Source organism: Salmo trutta, chromosome 18, assembly GCF_901001165.1.
Source record: "Salmo trutta chromosome 18, fSalTru1.1, whole genome shotgun sequence".
Classification (NCBI taxonomy): domain Eukaryota; kingdom Metazoa; phylum Chordata; class Actinopteri; order Salmoniformes; family Salmonidae; genus Salmo; species Salmo trutta.
The window spans coordinates 25,404,183-25,423,170 of NC_042974.1; the positions used below are offsets into that span (position 1 = coordinate 25,404,183).

Consider the following 18,988-nt stretch of genomic DNA (forward strand, 5'->3'; position numbering starts at 1 on the left):
CTGTAGCATCCACCGTTAAGGCATGAATGAAACTGCAGGGTTACAGAGCGGTCCCGCCCTCCGCGCCCTAGAATAAGCTCTAACTAATTTCTATGCAACGTACAGTATAGCATGAAAGTAAGGTATCACTACGAGAGGGGATAACGCGCAGCAGAAGCCACACGATATATGAGCATGACAACATACAGAGAAATAGGAGCCAGGCTTAAGAGTTTTGAAAGAAATATTTGTATTTTTTTTGCGTTCCCGCTCTTTTAGCCTCGAGTAGATGTAGCTACCTCTGCAAACTCACATACTGAATTATTCAACGGCGTTAGACACTCTTAGTTTTCTTTGCCTGTGTAGCTCGTGCAAGCCCTCTCCTCTCTGTGTACTCCTCCTATTCTGAACGACTATTACTGTTGTTACCTTCTCCAAATGCCTTTCATTTCAATTATAGTATATATTTGTTCAAGTATCACAATGCCAATATACAGTGCAGTGCACATAGACATAGAATAACTATTATATTACTATGTTCTATGTAATTCTATTCCTGAGGTAGTGCAGTGGAAAGAGACTTTTAGAGGAGGGTAAATGTTGTTTCCAGTCACAGTAAGTGAGTCTTCTAATAGATACATACATTACAGTATGGGCCATTCGGGACAAGGAGGTTTTGCAATTTAAAATAAATCACTAGTTCAATCCGGTAACGTAGAACCATTTTGAAGTGGTGTTGATTGTTAATCAATAACCATTCATTACACGTTAATTGTGATATATTATGCATCAGCATGCTGGTTTGATTTTTACTACGGTGATTTACGCTCCTCCAACGAAACCTTTTTTCCAGACATTGTTCGTTTTTTCAAATGCCCTGTCAGTTAGATGGACTTAGTACATCTGTGGTGTAAATGGAAGGTTTCCCTCACCGTCGATCTCTGTGACTGTTGCCAAGATGCTGTTCTATTATCCCACGGCTCCACTGGGGGTTACATGCTCGTACTGCTTGAGTTCTTATACGTTAAACATAAACATTGTCGCTAACAGGGGATCAGACCATAGAAGAAGAATCATATTGAGCGTACCCCGTAAAGGTTTAGTTCAATTGACGTGGTCTGGGAGGCTTTGCCTGTTCTAGTCTTTCTTTGTCCATGGATCAGACATGATCAGCTTCTATTGAATAGCTACAGAAGAATCTCGTAGTTGAACATAATCCCTTATTAGACTAAGATGACCGTGACATTTTAACAATCGTCTTTCATTTGATTGTCTCGATCACTCCCGTATGAAAAATGATCCCGGGGCAGTATTATTAGTTGTGGTACATTTTAAGGTGGTGCCATTACTCTCAGCCTGGACATCTGGGAACATGTAGCATTGTCCACCTTAAAACCCTAAGGCCTAACAAAGTAAGGTGTAAATAGCCTAACCTCGCTCCACAGTTTTATGTGGGACTGCTTACTAAACGTACATGTTACTAAATTAAGAGTAGTATGAAGCCAAACATTCATACACTGTTGTACTCATTTTATTTCCAAGTGTGCAGGCACAACTTGTAGGCAGATATGCCAAAGCTTTTCTACCATTTGCATTGCCATTTCTAAGAACTTTGTGTGTGAATGTATGTTTCCTCTCTGTAGCGCATAGAGCCACTGTTCCTTCTGTGAAAATACTATCATTTGTATACGAACATTTATTGTGATTATATATAAAGGAATGTTTTTGGGGAGAAATAAAATATTATTCAATTATATGGGGGGGAATCTGATTTCCTATGAAAATAAGCGCATTAGTTACACCCATTGCGTCTTGAACCCTGCATTTTTGCATGCACCTCTATTTACAGTTTAAAGCAGATTTTGTAGGAGAGCCAAACGCTAGGGTTTGTGGGTGGCTTACAGTATGTGCACATGCAAGCTTCAGGCAGTAGAATACCTTGATGTTCACCTGTGTTCTGATGATTGACAGAGGAGAGGCCTCATATAATCAGTGTAGCCCTGTCCTGCTTGCCTGTCTATGTGATGTCTAGGTTTGCTTTAAAAAAAAAATTAAAAACGATTTCAAGACCTACGACTGTACAAATAATTTATTCCCATTGTTATATGGATGCCATGATATTTTAGATTGTATGCAGTGACTTTTGGCATCCCGTAGATTGTTTTAAGAATATGTTCCAAGTGCACAGGCTTTTGTTTAAGTGGATGATTTAATAAGTCAGTATCTATGCCCTCCTATGCTCCAGTGTGGGTAAGTTTAGGTTTTCTGTGCTTTGTTATGTATATGGGAAAGGGATAAGGCCGAGGGTTTGGGGCATTGTGTGAGTCTACCCTTAGCTATGTGAAAAGTCTTAAATATTGCTCTTCGACATGTCTTTACATTGTCCTCACTACTGACGACTAGATGAAAAAGCTTGACTGGATGTTCAGTCTCCAGTGCTAGAAATGGCCATGCGATTGTGTTGATTGTTTGTAATGAATAGTCATCGATTTGAATGGAAACCCTGCTCGGTCGTTTTATTTCGAAGTTCAACAATATTGTAGCCCGATGTCATTCCCTTGATTATCATTTAAAATGCACCTCCATTCCTGGTCGGATGTTGCTTGCCTAACCCTCAAATCTTTCATATGTTTGTACCATTGTGTTTACATGCTAGTTTATTGGATAATATTGTTGTAAGTATATTTACCTGGGTGTTTCAAACAGCATTGTGATAGAACGAGTGACCAATCACCACAGTACTTTTCCCATCAACTGGATAAGGATTAAAGCTCTCACAGATAATAGTACTGTCTTATCTTTGTAGCAACATTTAGTAATGTAGTGTCCATTTTTGAGAAAACAAAATCTATGACCACTCTCCTCTTTGTTTCAATTTTGAACATGTTCTGTAAGATTTTTATGGGGGCTAAATAAATACACTTGCAACTAGCCTGGGTCTCAGTGGTAGCCTTGTACTGTACCTATTCAAACTGCTCTGTGTATTGAAACATGTTGCTTTAACTGCTTTGATAAATAAATTCCTTCCAGTACTCTCTATTGGTTTTCATCATTCATCCACATTGAGATTATTAGTTGCCCTTAACCACTGATACAAGGTTGGGTATTATTTCAAGCCTCCCTAATGGTTTAGGATAGGGGTTGTGTAACCTGATTCCTGATCTGTGGTAAAGGGCACGGCCTACCTTGTGGCTCGGTGCTGCATGTGTAGCTCTCAACTGGCACCAGGGGGTGGAACAGAGGCATGGGACGAGAAAGGGACACAATCCCACACAGAACAGAAAGCATTACTAGACAAAACCAAAGTGTCAATTGTTTAGAACTGTAACCATCCTGAGAGGCTGAGACAGTTACCCTTGTGTGTTGTGTAGAGATTCAGGTTTAGTCTAAGAAGGAAGAAAGGATGAGTGTCTGAGGATTAGAGGAGTGTATTATGCAGACAAGTAAGCATTAGTGTCGGGATCTATCAACTGTTGCACAGAATACATACTAAGCCTGTGTTTACTCTTTAAAGGGCTTGTTTTATACCGTTTGTGTACACTTCCAACTCCAGAAAAACAAAGATTGTACATTAAAGTGTCTTTCATTGTCTGTCCTTGCCAGGTGCACCCTCATCAGGGCAGAGTGAAGTAGCATAGCCAACCAACAGAGATCTCTGCTCTCCTCTCTCAGGAGTCGCCACCTTCTCCCAGTCCCTGGCCGTCCAGGATGTCCACCACAGGTTTTCCAGCAGTTTCCAGCAGGGGGCTCCACTCAGGGGCCTCTATGGCATCCAGTAGCACAGCCAGCTCAGCCTCTAGCTTCTGGACTGTGTCCTCTACACGCTGCAGGGGACATATAGGAGACAGACAGGGTCATTATCAGCCCAACTCACATCGATTTCTAAGTCCTACCCCTAGAACCTAGACCCATCTGAGTGCAGATCTGAAAGAATTGGACAGTAAGCAATATGGCAAAAATGTAATGTAGCCTATCAAGGGGACGCTATTACATAAGGGATAAACACTGACGTTCTATACATTGCCTTGTAAATAATGGACGACGCCGAGGTAATTTTTCCAAGGTAATGTACAGAATGGAGGCGTTCATCCCGCTTATACCACCATTGGCAAAGAAAACAATATGAAAGCGCACATTCACCAGCAGAAAATATCATTTTTCGCCTTTTATTTTATTTTTTATAAGCAAAGTCCTACTTTCTCATCTTCTGGTTGCTAGAGATGCGACACAGTCGTTTGTTCCATTAGTTCGATATTTACAGACCAAGAGTGTGCAAAGCCGTCATGAAGGCAAAGGGTGGCTACTTTGAAGAATTTTGATTTGGTTACTACATGATTCCATATGTAATATTTCATCGTTTTGATGTTTTAACTATTATTCTACAATGTAGAAAATAGTAAAAATAAAGAAAAACCCTGGAATTATTTTAGGTGTGTCCAAACTTTTGACTGGTAGTGTAGGTTCTCCTCAGATGCACTCAATACTCATTCAACAGCAATACTCCCTGGGCGGTGTGAACCCCCAAAAAAATTGTAACTGAGTGATTTCCACTGCTGAGTGGTTTGGATGGACATTGTTAGTACAAAAAACTTTTCCTTTAAAGGAAATAGTGCAGATTATTTTAGTGACACCATAAAAAAAATAATACAAGGTAGTAATGTTACAAACCACTGGGAAATCTCCCAAATTCCTTGGATGATTGAATGTCTGCCCTGGAAATGGGAAATGTGAAACTATTTCTAAATAAGGCTAGATTTATTTGTGTGTGAGATACAAAGAAAGATAGGTCACATTTGAAGCAAAGTATATATGTCATGGTTTATTGAAGCCTACATAAATGCTTAACAAATAATTTATAAGAATTAGAATATCATTATAAAGTGTAGCCACAAAAGTCTACATTTTTGGAAAAGCACCATGTTATATCCCTCTCATATAGTAGGACATTTGGTTCTGATTTAAATTTGGCAGTGGATTTAGAAGTGGATCTAAAAAAATCTTCACTTGAAATTGATTGTTCAACTCCCTCAGCCCTCCTGCAGCAATTTACATACTTTGTATCCTTTTGGGTTGCTGAAGTTCAGTGTTGTGGCACTAACTTTGCCCACTCAGAGGGCTGTAAGAAAACTCATAATAAGTCACCAAAGATATGGGATAAAAGGCAGGAATTCAGTTGGTGAGGGATGAATATTGCACCATTCCTGTTAGTAGAGACCTTGGAAGGGTAGGAATATGTAAATAAATTGCTCTACCAGGCAGTTGATATGTCATTAAAAAGTACGCTGGACTAAGAATAGGGTACAAAAGTGTTTATAACGAATACTTATTTTGGTGAAAAATATGATTGAATTGTTGACAACAAATGGGTTAAACCACATTTCATTCCCATGGGGTCAATTAATCAATATTCAGATGAAAGGTCGCCTATAAAATAATGCCTATAATAGTAATTAAAAACTGCTCTTTGTCATTCATTATCTCAAAATGTAGTGTGAACATGTGGAAACATGATGGAAGAACCTGGATCAGGGATGGGCAACTTTGATGGGGGTGGGGGCACAGTGGCTAGCGAGTCTGCGTACCCACATCTATGCCATTGGGCAAAGAGAACATTTTGCAGTTTTAAATCAAGTTTGATGCATTTCTTTTGCCATGGGGCGGAGTGAAAATGTTGCAATTTCATAACTAATTTCATGCAATTCTACTCTTTTAAAATGTGCAGTTTTAGCGCTAATTCCCATTCGTTCCCATTTTTCCATAAGGTGGAGAGAAATGTTTGCAGTTGTTAAGCCAATTTCCTGCAATTCTACACATTTTGCCATTGGGTATAGAAAACATTTTGCCATTTTAAAGCAAGTTTGATACAATTCTACACATTTTGCCATGTGGCAGAGGGAAGATTTTGCAATTTTATAACTAATTTCATGCAATTCTACTCATTTAAAATTAGCCGTTTTAGAGCTAATTTCCATTAATTCTAAACATTTTGCCATAAAGTGGAGAGAAATGTTTGCAGTTAAGCAAATTTCCTGCAATTCTACACATTTGCCCTGACTAATATGATATCTGAGTGAGAGTGACTTACAAAATCAATGGGGGGTCCCCGGGTCCATAATTCGACCATGATTACCACAAGTTTGGATAGCTGGCTAGACGAATTTACCAATCTGAAAATGTTTAGCTGGCATGGACTAATTCAGTGACTGTCAGTGACTTACATAACAAGAGAGAAACTGCTGACGCACAACCAAATTTCAAAATAGATTGTGTATTCTACTATTCTAACTCTCAACATTAAGTTGAGGCCCTGACTGAGTTCCTAATTTTAATTGAATTTTGGGGGGAAATTGATCTGTGGGCCTACAAAACGGGGGCTTTGGGTCGCTAGTTGGCCATCCCTGATCTAGATCATTTCAAATTCAAGAAAACCATATTATGTAATTGATTATTCATATTTGGACACACAACATTACCATAATATGTTCAAATTTGAAATCAGTCCTTGTTTACCAACGCTTTCCCATGAAAGCCATTGAAGCAGACCTAAAGTAATTTATGTTCTATTTTTGAGATGAGTAAAAATTCCATGCCAATTGCCATTCTAATGTGAATTCTCAACCACCTGGTAAAGCTCTGTAATTTACTAATTAAATATAAAGTTGAAAAAATTACATTTCTAGTTCTTATTTGAGTTATTAGAAATAGGAATGTAAGGTCAAATCCTTTTTTCATGTTTTTCAAGAAGAGACAGTTAAAGGGATAAAGGGTTTATGAAGGCTTTATAACTCCATATGATTTTGTTATAGTGTGACAGAAAGAGACAGTGAAAAGCATTGCGTCTTACTCTACCTTCTCCACTACATCCAGTCTGTCATGAAGAGTACTGTGGTCCTGACAGGCACTCGACCGGACAGCTCTGGGTTGGAGCTCAGACTCAGGTCCTGATCGAAAACATAAAGCAGACGGCATCATTTTCCATACAATACAACATTATTTCTAACAGTATTTCTGATATTGTCTTTACATTACAACACCTTAGTATCCTACATAGAGCCTAGACTATAGGATACATTGTAGTATGTATGGATCCCAATACCCAGCACAGCAAAATTCTCAAATACTCCCTCGGCCTGAGAATACACAGTGTATTTTTGTCTACTATCTCTATCCACAGCTTGAGTTCCATTATAAATCTTCATCCAGCTAATCTCTAAAGGTCACCAAAACAAGTCTTTCTTGTCTCCTCTCCTGCTCCTTCCTCTCTCTCTCCCTATGACTGGTTCACAGCCCGTTCCAAGTGTTTTCTATTACCTCTACATCTCTGCTCTGCAGGCAGCCTGCAGCCCAGCCATCCAGTTCACCACAACCTCTGACCACATGCCATTCTGTTGACATCACACTGCCACAAACTGAGTTGGGATCAGTTCACCCTCACACTCACCAGTACGTAACCCAGTTTGTTTAGAAGAGATGCCGCTGATCCAGGGTTAGCATTAAGGAGCAGCGTCACTGCCTGTGTTTTACCTGTACACCTTTAGGCTTAGTAGTCTACTACAAGAAATGGCATAGCTTTGATGCAACCCTTTGTCTGGAAGGGAAGGCGGTCTCACTTTAAATCAAGCTTGAACCTTTATGGGTTGGGTGTGGTGAAGAAACCTCCATATACATTGTTCCACCAGGTTTTTTCTCTTTGTCATCCAGGTTTCATGGTTTCAATTAACCACCCAGACCCTTTTGAAGAGCCCCCTATTTTCTCTGTGAGCTGAAACTCTGGTCTATGCCGATGAATGTGGCTGGGATGTGCGGTCCGTATGTCTGTGAAGACAAGTTTCTTCTTAATAATTAGTGGAGCATAGACCATGCATAATCTATTGCCTGGCGTCCTTTCTATTCTCTTCAGCCACACTTCCTGTTGCATCTGGTTTCCATCACATCACAGAACTGTTTAACATAGGTCTTTAAGCGAGACATTTCTTACTTACTATATATTGTCCCAGGCCCTTGTGCACACTGAAGGGTATTACAAACACAAGACAAAGACATTTACATACAACATACTACACTGCTCAAAAAAATAAAGGGAACACTAAAATAACACATCCTAGATCTGAATTAATAAAATAATCTTATTAAATACTTTTTTCTTTACATAGTTGAATGTGCTGACAACAAAATCACACAAAAATAATCAATGGAAATCCAATTTATCAACCCATGGAGGTCTGGATTTGGAGTCACACTCAAAATTAAAGTGGAAAACCACACTACAGGCTGATCCAACTTTGATGTAATGTCCTTAAAACAAGTCAAAATGAGGCTCAGTAGTGTGTGTGGCCTCCACGTGCCTGTATGACCTCCCTACAACGCCTGGGCATGCTCCTGATGAGGTGGCGGATGGTCTCCTGAGGGAACTCCTCCCAGACCTGGACTAAAGCATCCACCAACTCCTGGACAGTCTGTGGTGCAACGTGGCGTTGGTGGATGGAGTGAGACATGATGTCCCAGATGTGCTCAATTGGATTCAGGTCTGGGGAACGGGCGGGCCAGTCCATAGCATCAATGCCTTCCTCTTGCAGGAACTGCTGACACACTCCAGCCACATGAGGTCTAGCATTGCCTTGCATTAGGAGGAACCCAGGGCCAACCGCACCAGCATATGGTCTCACAAGGGGTCTGAGGATCTCATTTCGGTACCTAATGGCAGTCAGGCTACCTCTGGCGAGCACATGGAGGGCTGTGCGGCCCCCCAAAGAAATGCCACCCCACACCATGACTGACCCACCGCCAAACTGGTCATGCTGGAGGATGCTGCAGGCAGCAGAACGTTCTCCACGGCGTCTCCAGACTCTGTCACGTTTGTCACATGTGCTCAGTGTGAACCTGCTTTCATCTGTGAAGAGCACAGGGCACCAGTGGCGAATTTGCCAATCTTGGTGTTCTCTGGCAAATGCCAAACGTCCTGCACGGTGTTGGGCTGTAAGCACAACCCCCACCTGTGGACGTCGGGCCCTCATACCACCCTCATGGAGTCTGTTTCTGACCGTTTGAGCAGACACATGCACATTTGTGGCCTGCTGGAGGTCATTTTGCAGGGCTCTGGCAGTGCTCCTCCTGCTCCTCCTTGCACAAAGGCGGAGGTAGCGGTCCTGCTGCTGGGTTGTTGGCCTCCTCCACGTCTCCTGATGTACTGGCCTGTCTCCTGACAGACACAGCAAACCTTCTTGCCACAGCTCGCATTGATGTGCCATACTGGATGAGCTGCACTACCTGAGCCACTTGTGTGGGTTGTAGACTCCGTCTCATGCTACCACTAGAGTGAAAGCACCGCCAGCATTCAAAAGTGACCAAAACATCAGCCAGGAAGCATAGGAAGTAAGAAGTGGTCTGTGGTCCCCACCTGCAGAACCACTCCTTTTATTGGGGGTGTCTTGCTAATTGCCTATAATTTCCACCTGTTGTCTATTCCATTTGCGCAACAGCATGTGAAATTTATTGTCAATCAGTGTTGCTTCCTAAGTGGACAGTTTGATTTCACAGAAGTGTGATAGACTTGGAGTTGCATTGTGTTGTTTAAGTGTTCCCTTTATTTTTTTGAGCAGTATATATACTGCATACAGAGATACTGGATATAACAACGAGATGCCTATGTCTCCGCTCTAACAATGGGGATTCGTAGTCCACTTAGCGGAACGGCAAGCTCTCAAGCTCTCGCCTTTTACTCTCTTTGGATAGGTGGATGCATCTTGTTATTTGAATACTATTTTGAACATTCGATGGTGGGTGTTGACGTCAACTGCCTGTATTCAATGGAAAGTGAGATGCTATGCTAGTCTCATGAATATGCTAGTCTCATGAATAGACCGTCTCCGATATAAAGTGTGTTTTCTCTAAGATGTTGCGTGCATCACACTTTTATCAGTACACTCTTAACAGCCTAAGCAGTACGAAACTTCTATCCGATAAAATAAGCTTCATGTATCAAAATAGTAATACATGTTTATCTTGACTAAATTCTCCTTGCCCTCCATACAAGCACTGCTCACTTGCTTAATAATTAATGATTTTCTGAACGTGGAGACATTTTAGGCCGAGTAAACCCTCTCGCTTCGCATCTTCTTCTCTGATATAGCAGTCTATTAGGTGTTGAATTTGGCCTCATATTTCTGGTTGTGCTGTTTTTATGGAGCTATCCCGCAGTACAATTTCATAAGCTCCATTACAGCACCACTGATCATATCTAGGACAAAAGCCAAGGAAACCCAAGGGATGATTGTAAGATAGAGCTCCTCTTTAGATTTCTCTCAATAAACACACCAGGTGTCTCTGCATCAGTATTACAGCATGTACACAGACATAAGCACCCTTCATTTTCAGTAAATTAAACTCATCTGAGTGTATGAGCCAGTTGGCAAACTACAATAGCTAAGGACTTTTTTTTCTTAGGAAGACGTGTCACATGTGAGCATCGATTGATCACATTCTGTGAAAGATGCGTGTTTAGCACGTTACACAGTGTGTGCACGCACGCACGTTCGGTGCACACACAAACAAAGACACTCACACAAACAGCGAACGCACACAAACACACACACACAGTGGATGCTGTCTCAGTTGGATAGTTATGTGGCGTATGTAACCTGAACATAGTGGTTTGCTGTTGAATGCCAGAATTCCCTGCTCTGCCAGTTTAAACAGCCTGTGCTGCTCCTAGTTTGGTTATCAACATGGAGGGGAACCAAAAGACCCTAAGACTGCAGCTGAAGATTGTCAGGGAAGTGTGTTCTGAGCCAATTGTAATTTTCCAAGGTCGCTCTTTGTGGCACCTGACCATACGACTGAACCAGTGGAGGCTCCTCAGGAGAAGAAAGGGGAGTACTATCTGTGTTGAGAAGCTTGGTGAGTTGGTGACATGATTAGATAGAGATTGAAAAGTGATAGTTGAAAATTGTTTGGGATATTATTCAATTCAAATTAGTTTCTTCAAATTACAGGAGACGGAGGAGGTAGATTATACATCGTTTTCTTGGTTTTAGAACTTTATTTTTGTGTCCAGCTAATGCAATTTATTTCAATTTGCATTGCTAACTTCAGTAGCTGTAGCTTGCTACTTGCAACTGAAGAAGCGAAGAAAACCGAGGGTCGACCTGTGCCTGAGATCAGTTTCACGGAGAAGGATGAAAAGGTGAGGGCGTTCAATACCAATTGGTATCAAAAGTATAACAGTAGCTAGTTAACAGGAAGCCTCTCATCAAGCCACCTGTATTGCTGGCCTTGCCTGCTTTTTGGAAAGTCATCTTTGGGCAAAAGAGGGTACAGGGACCTAAAGAACATCGATCATTCTGCTAAACGCCAAAACAAAATCAGGGAGCATATAAATGCCCACATCAGATTCAAGCTTCTGGGAAAAAGACGCATCGATCATGACGAAGGTCTGCGTATTCAAACTGCGCAACACAACGAGAAAGTAAAAAAAACAGGGATGTTCTCAAGAGGCTTATCAACACCACTGGGTTTTTAGGCATGCAATAATGGGCTTTTAGAGGACACGACGAGAGGGATAGTTCCGCTAACAAGTGCAACTCCAAGGAGCTAGCAGCGGTAATTTCACATTACCAGGAACTTGAAGCTTTCCACCTTCTCCACTTTGACGGAACCGCAGTGGTGAAGGTGGAAAGCTTCAAGTTCCTCAGCGTACACATCACAAGAGGCGCAACAGTGCCTCTTCAACCTCAGGAGGCTGAAGAAATTTGGCTTGGCCCCTAAAACCCTCACAAACTTTTACAGATGCACAATTGAGAGCATCCTGTCGGGTTGTATCACCGCCTAGTACGGCAACTGCACCGCCCGCAACCGCAGGGCTCTCCAGAGGGTGGTGCGGTCTGCTCAATGCATCACCGGGGGCAAACTACCTGGCCTCCAGGACACCTACAGCACCCGATGTCACAGGAAGGCCAAAAAGATCATCAAGGACATCAACCACCCGAGCCACGGCCTGTTCACCCCACTATTATCCAGAAGGCGAGGTCAGTACAAGTGCATCAAAGCTGGGACCGAGAGACTGAAAAACAGCTTCTATCTCAAGGCCATCAGACTGTTAAATAGCCATCATTAGACGGCTTCCACCCGGTTACACAACCCTGCACCTTAGATGCTGCTGCCTTATATACATAGACTTGGAATCATTGGCCACTTTAATAATGGAACACTAGTCACTTTAATAATGTTTACATACTGCTTTACTCATCTCATATGCATATACTTGTGTTCAATTCTACTGTATTTTAGTCAATGCCACTCCGACATTGCTCAATCTAATATTTATATATTTCTTAATTCCATTCTTTTACTTTTAGATGTGTGTATTGTTGTGAATCGTTTTTAGATACTACTGTACTGTTTGATACTACTGCACTGTTGGAGCTAGGAACACAAGCATTTCGTTACACCCGCAATAACATCTGCTAAATATGTTTATGTGACCAATGAAGTTTGATTTGATTTACTTGCTGAACATATGGAACTTTCTACTGTCTACTGTCTTTTTCTGGGATGTCAAAATCAATTCAATAGCTTCCATCGCATCATCCATTAAAAGTTTGATTAGAGGCAGCGCATTTTCTTGCACGCGCTCAAGTAGGTTTTCCACTTTCCTCAGGTATTTATTTAGCAAAGATGATAATACATAATCACTCCAGACAGACACAAGCAAAAACTCATATAAGTGTTGTAGCAGCCTAGGCTTCACCTTAACATTAGAGATCTGACATGCTGAATGGGATGAAAACGAGACGATTGTTCAGTCTGATCAGCTGCATACAACCTATGGGCGCTGTCCATCTGGTCAGGGTAACTAATTGGTAACATAATGTATTTACAGTCCATTTGTGTGTCAGGAGCAAATGTGAATGTGATCAAATTTGCTCGGCCCTGTGAATTCTATTGTCTATCAGTTGTTGTCTATGTGTCTGGGTAGAGGAAATCCCCCTCCTAATCTAGTCTAAATATAATTCATATGAACAAGTATAAGGTTGCTGCAGATTGACAGGATTTGTATCTGCTATTTGTATTTCCAGCTAAGTCCCCTCCTGTTCCCTGATTAAGAGGTGATGACTACTCCACTCCACTACCATTGTCAACTTTCTCCTGACATGAACTGAAGCCACGTCTCATGTGCCTGCTCATCCACTGGCACATTGAATGTTTCCCCTCCAAGCACTGTGACCTATCAATTTTCTCTCATTACTGTATGTCGAGTCAACTGTTTTGTGTGTTGTGTTATTGTTTTTTGTCTTCCCAGTCAAATCCTGTCCTGCACTGGTCAAGCCTCTGAACACCTCAACTCAGGCCTCATACCCTTGTTCAATCACTGCTGTGATCCCTTTCCAACACTGTAAGTAGCCCTCTTATTCCCATTCCCCATAATATTGTACTATAAATGTCTTTATTAAACGCTTCAGGTTAAAATAATTACTCTTTCACGATTTTAGAAACACACTTTGACTTCTCTGTGCGTTCCGCGCCTATACCGTGGGTCTCCCATCCTCCTCAATTTTTCAAGTCACCAGCCTCATCTGGCATGAACAGTAGTCCAGGTGCGACAAAACTAGGGCCTGTAGGAACTGCCTTGTTGATAGTGTTGTTAAGAAGGCAGAGCAGCCCTTTACTATGGACAGACTTCTCCCCATCTTAGCTACTGTTGTACCAACATGTTTTGACCATGACAGTTTACAATCCAGTACAAAACCTTTCAGTAGAGAATCGATTCAAAACCTTTCAGTAGAGAATCGATTCATCTGGTTTAGTATTCTCTATGGGCCAAGCCTGTGGAAGGAAATAAAGCAGTTTAGTCCCTTCAACTTGCTCAGTTTCCAAATACAATGCTTTTAGTTTTTGAAGTATTTAGGACTAACTTATTCCTTGCCACTCATTTTGAAACTAACTGTAGCACTTTGTTAAGTGTTGCAGGGATTTCACTCGCTGTAGTAGCTGACGTGTATAGTGTTGAGTCATCCGCATACATAGACACACTGGCTTTACTCAAAGCCAGTGGCATAAGCCACGATTTACATTTTTTATTACAGGAAAATAGCTTCAAAACTGGAAGATTTGATCTCAGCCTCATGGCAAAATATATAAAATAGCATGAAATAAGCTATAAAACCATAGAATTATGAATTAGAATACTAGTAATTTAATAGGATCTGTATGTATAAAACTGCAATTTTTTCTCACTGCCCCATGGCAAAAGTTTTGCAAGGGGCCACAGGAAACTGTGCTACGCCACTGGTGTGTGTGTGTGTGTGTGTATGTGTGTGTGTACAGTATGTGTTGGACAAAGGCAGATGATGAAATGCCTGATGAAGTGTACACTCATATGTGTATTATATCACAGCTGCACCAGGAGAAATACTGACCCACACACTCAGAGGAAACAGGCCATATGAAAGGAAAACACAACAGCCCACAAGAGTCTGATCTAACACCCTCCGCCCTGGGAGACAGGTTTGGAAGACGGTGTGTGCGTGTGCGTGCGTGCGTGCGTGCGTGCGTGTGTGTGTGCGTGCGTGCGTGCGTGTGTGTGTGTGTGTGTGTGTGTGTGTGTGTGTTGGCCTGTCTCTGTGTCTCTGTGGGGTGTTCATGTTCACATGTGTGTTTGCACTGGCCACAGGAGACAGGGCAAGTTGTGCAGTGGAGTGAATACTGAAGAATACAGCCAGAGCATTAGGTCAGTTTGTACACAACACCAGTGGTCCCACAAACCAGAGCTTGCCTAATACAGACCCGCCCATGGAAAAGAGACTAACAAGCTGTTAGTCAGATCTCCAGAGTATTTCCTGAATCAATATTGGGTTGGCAGAGAGAGCAAGAACTAGTGTGTGGTTCCATGTGTTGGCCATTCCTTGTGTATGAAGTCACACTCAAGCCCAATCATCTCTGGTTTCTCATAAGTCCTCAAAGAGTAGGATATGGAGGGGGGGGCTAAAATGTTTACGATTTTCGTTGAGCAGTAAACAAGATTGGAATGATAGACAAACATTAGACATATAAGGATAAAATAGAAGATTTTTGTAAGAAATTCAATACTGATGAGGACGACATGGAGAAAGGTCAATGCTGCATTAAACATAAGAAACAGATGTTTTAACCTCATGAGTACAATCTCTCTCTCTCTCTTTCTCTATACAGTACCAGTCAAAAGTTTGGACACACCTACCTTTTCCAAATGTTTACTATTTTCTACATTGTAGAATAATGGTGAAGACATCACAACTATGAAATAACACATATGGAATCATGTATTAACCAAAAAAGTGTTAAACACCTCAATTACATCGACTAAGGAAGACCTCAATTACCTCGACTAACCAATGTCCATGCACATTGACTCTGTACCGGTACCCCCCTGTGTATAGTCTCGCTATTGTTATTTTACTGCTGCTCTTTAATTACTTGTTACTTTTATTTCTTATTCTTATCCATATATTTTTTTAACTGCATTGTTGGTTAGGGGCTCATAAGTAAGCATTTCCCTGTAAGGTCTACACTTGTTGTATTCGGCGCAGGTGACTAATACAATTTTATTTGATTTTAAACAAATTAAAATATATTTTATATTTGAGATTCTTCAAAGTAGCCACTCTTTGCCTTGATGCCAGCTTTGCACACTCTTGGCCTTCTCTCAACCAGCTTCATGAGGTAGTCACCTGGAATGCATTTAAATTAATAACAGGTGTGTTAATTTGTGGAATTTCTTAACTTCTTAATGTGTTTGAGCCAATCAGTTGTGTTGTGACAAGGTAGGGGTGATATACAGAAGATAGCCCTATTTGGTAAAAGACCAAGTCCATATTATGGCAAGAACAGCTCAAATAAGCAAAGAGAAATGACAGTCCATCATTGCTTTAAGACATGAAGGTCAGTCAATTCAGAAAATGTCAAGAACTTTGAAAGTTTTTTAAAGTGAAAAAAACATTAAGCGCTATGATGAAACTGGCTCTCATGAGGACCTCCACAAGAATGGAAGACCCAGAGTTACCTCTGCTGCAGAGGATAAGTTAAATAGAGTTAACTGCACCTCAGATTGCAGCCCAAATAAATGCTTCACAGAGTTCAAGTAACAGACAAATCTCAACATCAACTGTTCAGAGGAGACTGCGTGAATCAGGCCTTCATGGTCGAATTCCTGCAAAGAAACCACTACTAAAGGACACCAATAAGAAGAACAGACTTGCTTGGGCCAAGAAACATGCGCATTGCACATTAGACTGTCCTTGTGTCTAATGAGTCCAAATGTGATATTTTTGGTTCCAACCGCTGTGTCTTTGTGAGACGCAGAGGAGGTGAACAGATGATCTCTGCATGTGTGGTTCCCACCATGAAGCATGGAGGAGGAGGTGTGATGGTGTGGGGGTGCTTTACTGGTGACACTGTGATTTATTTAGAATTCAAGGCACACTTAACCAGCATGGCTACCACAGCATTCTGCAGCGATACGCCGTCCAATCTGGTTTGAGCTTAGTGAGACTATCATTTGTTTTTCAACAGGACAATGACCCAACACACCCCCAGGCTGTGTAAGGGCTATTTGACCAAGAAGGAGAGTGATGGAGTGCTGCATCAGATGACCTGGCCTCCACAATCACCCGACCTCAACCCAATTGAGATGGTTTGGGATGAGTTGGACCACAGAGTGAAGGAAAAGCAGCTAGTGCAACTAGTGCTCAGCATATGTGGGAACTCCTTCAAGACTGTTAGAAAACATTCCAGGTGAAGCTGGTTGAGAGAATGCCAAGGGTGTGCAATGCTGTCATCAAGGCAAAGGGTGGCTATTTGAAGAATCTCAAATATAAAATATATTTTCATTTGTTTAACACTTTTTTGGTTACTTCATGATTCTACAGTGGGGGGAAAAAAGTATTTGATCCCCTGCTGATTTTGTACATTTGCCCACTGACAAAGAAAGGATCAGTCTATAATTTTAATGGTAGGTTTATTTGAACAGTGAGAGACAGAATAACAACAAAAATATCCAGAAAACGCATGTCAAAAATGTTATAAATTGATTTGCATTTTAATGAGGGAAATAAGTATTTGACATGCGTTTGATCAAACACTTTTTCCCCCCACTGTATGTGTTATTTCCTAGTTGTGATGAAAAAGAGAAGAAACCCTTGGATGAGTAGGTGTGTCCAAACCTTTGACTGTTCATATATATACTTTAAATATCTATCTATCTATATATTTATATCATGCACACACACACACACACACACACACACACACACACACACACACACACACACACACACACACACACACACACACGTTCATCTACACAAGTTCATCCAACTGTCACCCACGCACACACAGATCCTGGAACCTATATGCTCATTGACAGATCCTGAATGACCAAGATGGATATTCCTTGAAGAATCAGCCTATTTTACATTTACATTTTACAGTGGAAAGATCTCCAAATCATGTAAGGTTAGACATCACAAAGAACTATTCAACTCCACTGCATAGTGAGTACTGTTCATCACTACACTGCTACAAAGTCACTTAGAAAATAGCACTTCTATCAAACAACTCAGAGCAGAATCTAACAGAGTGAACCACACATCTATTTATGGTTTGTTTACACATCTGCTGTGCCCCCTGCCCTTTCCCCTATGACCTCTAACCCCAGCCACATCGAATCACATATCTTACCTGCAGCTGTGTAGGCAATAAGGAGGAGCAGAAGTCCAAGTGAGATGGTGGCAGGGCGGGTCATGGCGGAGGAGAGGAGCTGGAGGGTAAGAGTAGAGTCTGTAACTGGTGCTTGCAATGTGAGAAATATAGGGAAGAAAGAAAGAGAAAGAAATACTCACAGTGTATTCAGTGCCCAAAAATCTCCTGAATGCTAACCTAGACTGTATGCAATTTTTTCCTTCCTTCCTTCTCTCTCTCTCTCTCTCCTCCCTCACTCTTTGCCCTGCACTCACTCTCGCGCCCTTGGTTGCGCCCAGTTTCCTAATGAAAACATTAGATGCAGAACAAAAGCCCTCTATCTGGGAGGAGGCTGAGGCTGAGGGGTGAACTGAGGGGTGGGGTTACTTCTAGGGTGGGACTTCTCAGCAACACGGATAACATGTAGTATGAAGGGCATGAAGATAGGGTTGTAATCATTGTGGAACGGTATGGTGTGTAATGACACACTGGGTCAATTCAGCATGAAGAAAACGTATCCTTTATAATCTGTAGGAATGCTTGCAGTTACAGCTGCCTTAATTGATTACTGTCACATGCACATACACGTGCACACACGCGCATGAACGCAGGCACACGCACACTGCGGAGGCTCTTACATAGTGAACATGGTTATCTCCATTAAGCATTAAAGCTTGACTTTCTTTGGCTCCATCAGGGGCTGACTGTCTGGCCTCGTAAGCAGCTCTGAAGAGGAGAACTAAGCAGGGTGGGAAAGAAGTGGAGGAAAAGTGGGGATAGAGAGGGGGGATGGTGGGTTCGACCAGAGACCACTGATATGACTGGAGAGAGAGAGAGAGGAGAGAGAGAGAGAGAGAGAGAGAGAGAGAGAGAGAGAGAGGAGAGAGAGAGAGAGAGAGAGAGAGAGGAGAGAGAGAGAGAGAGAGAGAGAGAGAGAGAGAGAGAGAGAGAGAGAGAGAGAGGAGAGAGAGAGAGATATAGAGATAGAGAAGAGAGAGAGGAGGAGAGAGAGAGAGAGAGAGAGAGAGAGAGAGAGAGAGAGAGAGAGGCATGAAGATGGCTAGTTATGAAACATGTTATTTCCGCATACCACTAACAAATCAAAACTCAACCACACAACAGAGAAAGGAGGCAGTCAAGAGACGCCTGACAACCAAGGGGAGAGAGGGAGGGGAGGGGATGGTGGGTGCAGGGGATAATATCTCTCTCTCTCTCTCGCAAGGAGAGTTGTGTGGGAAGCACAGCCAGGTCCCCTGATAGCCTTTCCAGGAACAACAGTGGTTGGCCTGCCAAGAGG

The 18,988-nt window shown here is 41.9% G+C and overlaps 1 protein-coding gene across 1 annotated transcript; it reads right to left on the reverse strand.

Annotated features, from left to right (window-relative positions):
• Positions 1-1,494: 1,494 nt before the first annotated feature.
• LOC115153065 (placenta-specific protein 9) lies at positions 1,495-18,032 on the reverse strand. The gene is made up of 4 exons (XM_029698110.1): positions 17,853-18,032; positions 17,692-17,770; positions 6,829-6,920; positions 1,495-3,803 (listed from the first exon to the last, which is right to left on the reverse strand). The coding sequence occupies exons 2-4, from the start codon at positions 17,753-17,755 to the stop codon at positions 3,648-3,650; spliced, it is 312 nt and encodes a 103-aa protein (XP_029553970.1). The 5' UTR covers positions 17,756-17,770; positions 17,853-18,032; the 3' UTR covers positions 1,495-3,647.
• Between the last annotated feature and the right edge of the window lie 956 nt (positions 18,033-18,988).

Coding starts and splice junctions, on each gene's coding strand:
- LOC115153065 (XM_029698110.1), bottom strand. CDS start 17,755: ATGACCCGCCCTGCCACCATCTCACTTGGACTTCTGCTCCTCCTTATT. Junction 6,921..17,691: donor TATTGCCTACACAGCTGCAG/GTAAGATATGTG, acceptor GTTTTCGATCAG/GACCTGAGTCTGAGCTCCAA. Junction 3,804..6,828: donor GACTGGATGTAGTGGAGAAG/GTAGAGTAAGAC, acceptor TGTCCCCTGCAG/CGTGTAGAGGACACAGTCCA.